This window comes from Octopus bimaculoides, chromosome 27 (genome assembly GCF_001194135.2).
Source record: "Octopus bimaculoides isolate UCB-OBI-ISO-001 chromosome 27, ASM119413v2, whole genome shotgun sequence".
Lineage (NCBI taxonomy): Eukaryota > Metazoa > Mollusca > Cephalopoda > Octopoda > Octopodidae > Octopus > Octopus bimaculoides.
The window spans coordinates 6,933,864-6,938,886 of NC_069007.1; the positions used below are offsets into that span (position 1 = coordinate 6,933,864).

A 5,023-nucleotide genomic window follows, 5' to 3' on the forward strand; every position below is an offset into this window, starting at 1 on the left:
GCAGTGGGACTGAACCCGGAACCATGTGGTTGGTAAGCAAGCTACTTAATTAATCAAAGGCCATACGAAGTATGTCTACCTGCTGGAAATAACAGTCTATATACACTGAGGTTTTTATGAAGCAGAGTGGAGGCTGATATTAACCAAATGAGTTGTGTGTAGTTGGTGGTGCTCACAGAAAATGTGACATGTGAAAGAATGCAATGTTGCTTCTATGCTGTCAAATCAACAACTAGTTTCTAACTGCCACTTTGCTGCTGTAGTGAGTTCCTCTATTTAAGGCAGATCACTGCCGCTTTATTCATATACCTCCAGCTCTGATTGGCTGAAATCATCCACAGCATAAATGAAGTATGACACAGAAACAAGATAGATCTTTCCTGTCTTGCTACAGACAGACAAACACAGAAAAATACAGATGTAGAGAGATAGAAGATAGGCCAACAGAAAGAGGAACATGCATATGCAGATAGATGTACAGAGAGGAAATGAGTGTTGTGTGAATACTTACATTGTTTGGTGAAGCAACGTAAATGAAGGCTTTCATAACACACAGTCGATGGAAGATAAATTCAACATCAGTCATCTTTTTAGACATGGCATCCTTGATGAAACAGTTCAGTTCTTCCCAGTTGTTTAGGGTACACCTGATCTGTGGAAATATACAGTTGAACATTACACTAACAGGCATCTCTAATAGTGCATGCTTTTATAACGAACATACCCCCATCTGGGTACACCTGATCTGGAGGAATAGACAGTTGAACATTACACTAGTATTTTGTATAGGGCATCATCATCAACATTCTACATCCGTTGTCCATGCTGGCATGGGTTGGATGGTTTGATTCGGCTTGCATGATTTGTAGAGAATATACAACTTAATATTGGTTTCAAATGTTGGCACAAGGCCAGCAAATTTGGAGGAGGGGTTAAGTCAATTGCCTTGTCCCAAATGTTCAACTGGTACTCAATTTATCAACTGTGAAAGGATGAAAGACAAAGTGAACTTTGGCAGAATTTGAACTCAGGACGCAAAGATAGGCATTTTGTCTGGCATGCTAATAATTCTGCCAGCTCACCACCTTAATACAGCTTAGCATTACACTTGCTAGTATCTCTCATAGGTTTATCCAGACATTGGGCTCTGGTTCAGAAGATACAGGGGTTTTGAGGAGTGTGGAACTGCCCCTCCCAGCCACTATTGTTCCCAGCTCTACTGGAGATGTAGCCCCTATCAGGATCCCAGCTATGGGTTAATTAGCATGTTGAGTAATTGCCTCTGGAGGAAGGTCTCTTACAGACACTCCAAGGGACTCAGAGCAGATGAGGCCCTTCAGCTCTTTAACCCTTTAGCAATCAGATTACTTAGTCAAATGTAATGCTTATTTATTCATACCATTTTGAATTACTCATGCTTTATCTCATAGCTTCAAGATTTCAATAATGTGATGATTTTAAGAATGATATTGTAGGGCAGGTGAGAGAGGCCAAATCTGACCAGTTTGAACATAAAGCTGGTAGAATATTTGGGCCAGATATGGCCCTTAAATGCTAAACAGTTAAACCATTTCAAAAGTGAGAAATTAGATAGAAATTTGAAATCACTTACCCTGACTTTAGGCACAAAGAATTGAGTTGAGTACAAGCCATAGAGCAGGAAAAAGGCACCAGTTTTTACCTCAAAATTGTACGGAGCACGGAAGTAATTCAGTGTGATCCATAGACATTCTTCTATCAACTGCACAGAAAAAGGAAAAAAAATAGAAAAAAAAAATGCTTGGATATTTTCTTTTCCCTTTTCATCATTTTCCCTATTATTTTCTTTTTGCTATTGTAATTTCTATGGCATTGAGAAATTGTCTGGAACTATTATCTCTAGCATTTTCTCAGGTTTTTGAATTCTATATTGTTTTGATTGGTCCATTTGCTGGCTATCATTAGGGATTGTATTTCTACAAACGTGTGTGTGTGTATGTGCATGTAACTGTTTTATATCTATCTGTCTGTCTGTCTGTCTATCTATCTACTTATGCCTTTTCATCGTTATCCCCATTTTAATTTTTTTTTTTTACTTTATTTTTGTCCCCATCGAAAAGGAAAAACTCTACATTGTATTTGTCTCATCTATGTTGAGCCCTGTGTGGCTAATAAAAGAAATCTATCTACTTATCTATCTATCTCCGTATCTATCTATCTATCTATCTATCTACGTATCTATCTATCTACTTATCTATCTATCTATCTAGCTATCTACTTGTCTGTCTGTTTGTACCACAATTTCATACCAGAGGTTCTCCCATGGTAAATAATACAGGATTCTGTGTTTGAACACAACATCCAAGTTGGAGATAAATATCATCTGGTATTAATACTGCTTCTGTATTTACTATTTTTAATATGTATGTATGTGAGTGTGTGTATTCATTCATGGTTACCAAGACCACAAGAGGAAAAAAAGGAAATTGAAAAACTTCATTTTATTTTGTATAAAACAAAGAGAATCAAAATAATGTCTAAGGAATAAAATATATAGGATCTTCAAATTTGAGAAAAAATTCTCTCCTCTTTTACTCTTTTACTTGTTTCAGTCATTTGACTGCAGCCATGCTGGAGCACTGCCTTTAGTCGAGCAAATTGACCCCAGGACTTATTCTTTTGTAAGCCTAGTACTTATTCTATTGGCCTCTTTTGCCGAACCACTAAGTTATGGGGACGTAAACACACCAGCATCGGTTGTCAAGCGATGTTGGGGGCACAAACAAAGACACCCAAACATACACACCCACATATATATACATATATATATATATATATATATATACATATATACGACGGGCATCTTTCAGTTTCCGTCTACCAAATCCACTCACAAGGCTTTGGTCAGTCCGAGGCTATAGTAGAAGACACTTGCCCAAGGTGCCACACAGTGGGACTGAACCCAGAACCATGTGGCTGGTAAGTAAGCTACTTAGCATACAACCACTCCTATACCTTTGATGAAATATTTCTCACTAGAGGCAAAAACCTTTCTCTTTCTCTACAATTTTTGTGACATCACATCTGATGATGTAAAATAATAAGGTACATACAATTAGTCCTCAGGTTGACTTGTTGCCTAAACTCCAACCTGAACAGCAACTGAAAGAAAGTAGGGATGTTACAGATGTCTGATGGCAAGAAACAGCTTATCAACTGAGCAGACATGTGCAGGCCCCTTTGCCAGATTTTGGTACCTGGTAGGTGCTTCAGAATATTTTGGGTGGGCACGAATTTGTAATAAAGCTAAAGTAGAGTAAATTGGAGGGCACACTGTTGAATAGTGAGCGGGGGCAGTGCCATACAGTGCACCCCCATAGTGATAGACATGTTAGTCAAACTTCAAGAAATGTATACCATAGGCGCACAAGGCCAGCAATTTCGGTGGAGGTGGAGGTAAGTTGATTACATCGACCTCAGTACTCAACTGGTACTTATTTTATCAACCCTGAAAGAGTGAATGGCAAAGTCAACCTCAGCAGAATTTGAACTCAGAATGTAAAGATTGACAAAATGTCGCTAATCATTTTTCCCACCACACTAACAATTCTGCCAGCTCACTGCCTTATATAGTAATAATAATAATAATAATCCTTTGTACTAAAGGCACAAGGCCTGAAATTTTGGGAGAGGGAACTAGTCAATTACATCGACCCCAGTGCATAACTGGTACTTATTTAATCCAGCTACAAGGAATAATAATAATAATAATCCTTTCTACTATAGGCACTCCCTTATATAGAAATAATAATAATAATCCATTGTACTATAGGCACAAGGCCTGAAATTTGGGGGAAGAGGATAGTCTATTTCATTGACCCCAGTGCATAACTGGTACTTATTTAATCCAGCCACAAGGAATTATAATAATAATACTTTCTACTATAGGTACAAAGATTTCCACAATAGGAACTGCTTTATATAGAATAATAATCCTTTGTACTAAAATCATAAGGTCTGAGCTTTTGAGGGAGGGGGATGATCGATTACATCGGCCCCAGTACTCAACTGGTACTTTATTTTATCGACCCTGAAAGGATAAAAGGTAAAACCAACCTCAGTGGAATTTGAACTCAGAATTTTTGCTTGGTGTGCTAACGGTTCTGCCAGTTTGCCGCCTTACATAATAATAATAATAATCTTTTCTACTAAAAGCACAAGGCCTGAAGTTTGGGAGGAAGAGGACAGACAATTTCATTGACCCCAGTACTCAACTGGTACTTAATTTATTGACCCCAAAAGGATGAAAGGTCAAGTTGACCTCGACCAAATTTGAACTCAGAATGTAGCGACGGGTGAAATATTTCTAAGCATTTGATCCAGCCTGCTAATGATTTTGTCAGCTCGTTGTCATAATAATAATAATAATAGTCCTTACCAATTTCGCTTCATTCTCTGTCTGACGCCCCATACATATCATAGACATTTTCATTTTGCGCCAAACTTTTGCAAATTCCACAAAATTTAAAGGTTTACATTTTGCGAATTTGTTGAACAAAATTTCAAAATCTGCCTGGACTCCAACAGCTATATATTTCTTTTTGGTAGCCATAATCTCTGGATTTTGAGCAAGCTCTGTAAATGGTTAGAAAAGCAAAAACATTATTGAAAATAAAACCTTATGGTAGTATTATTATGGCGTGCGTGTACACGGGTGTAAAAATAGTATTACTGAAATAAATATTTGGATGTGGTTATCTAAAATAACCTAACACAGAATTATTATGTTCACACAGAACACACTCTGTACTCTTCGAACGTAGGTAGGATATCAAATCAACACGTTACACTAACTCAGTAACCAATATGGTCGACCAACACTGTCAACTGCCCCGGACAGTTCACAGTTCTTTATTTATTGAGATCTGGGTCAAACTAAAGGGTTTGACCCGGTGGGAAATAAAAAAAAATAGAATTTTCTAATAGGTGTAAAACAACTTGCTGCAAACGAATATGAAGAAAAAAACGCACGCTCGCGAACGGG

At 37.7% G+C, this 5,023-nt stretch overlaps 1 protein-coding gene across 7 annotated transcripts in view; it reads right to left on the reverse strand.

Moving 5' to 3' along the window:
* Positions 1 to 223: 223 nt before the first annotated feature.
* The window catches only part of LOC106882779 (snRNA-activating protein complex subunit 1), a 17,513-nt gene continuing 12,713 nt past the window's right edge, over positions 224 to 5,023 (reverse strand). For 5 of the 7 annotated variants that reach the window (XM_052977230.1, XM_052977229.1, XM_052977228.1 and 2 more), the window contains 3 exons: positions 4,418 to 4,614; positions 1,613 to 1,741; positions 224 to 652 (listed from right to left, as the gene is read on the reverse strand). In XM_052977230.1, coding sequence (XP_052833190.1) covers positions 389 to 652; positions 1,613 to 1,741; positions 4,418 to 4,591 — 567 coding nt within the window. In that variant the 5' untranslated portion in view covers positions 4,592 to 4,614 and the 3' untranslated portion in view covers positions 224 to 388. The remainder of the gene's footprint in view (positions 653 to 1,612; positions 1,742 to 4,417; positions 4,615 to 5,023) is intronic. The other 2 variants (XM_052977227.1, XM_052977225.1) reach the window with 1 other exon arrangement.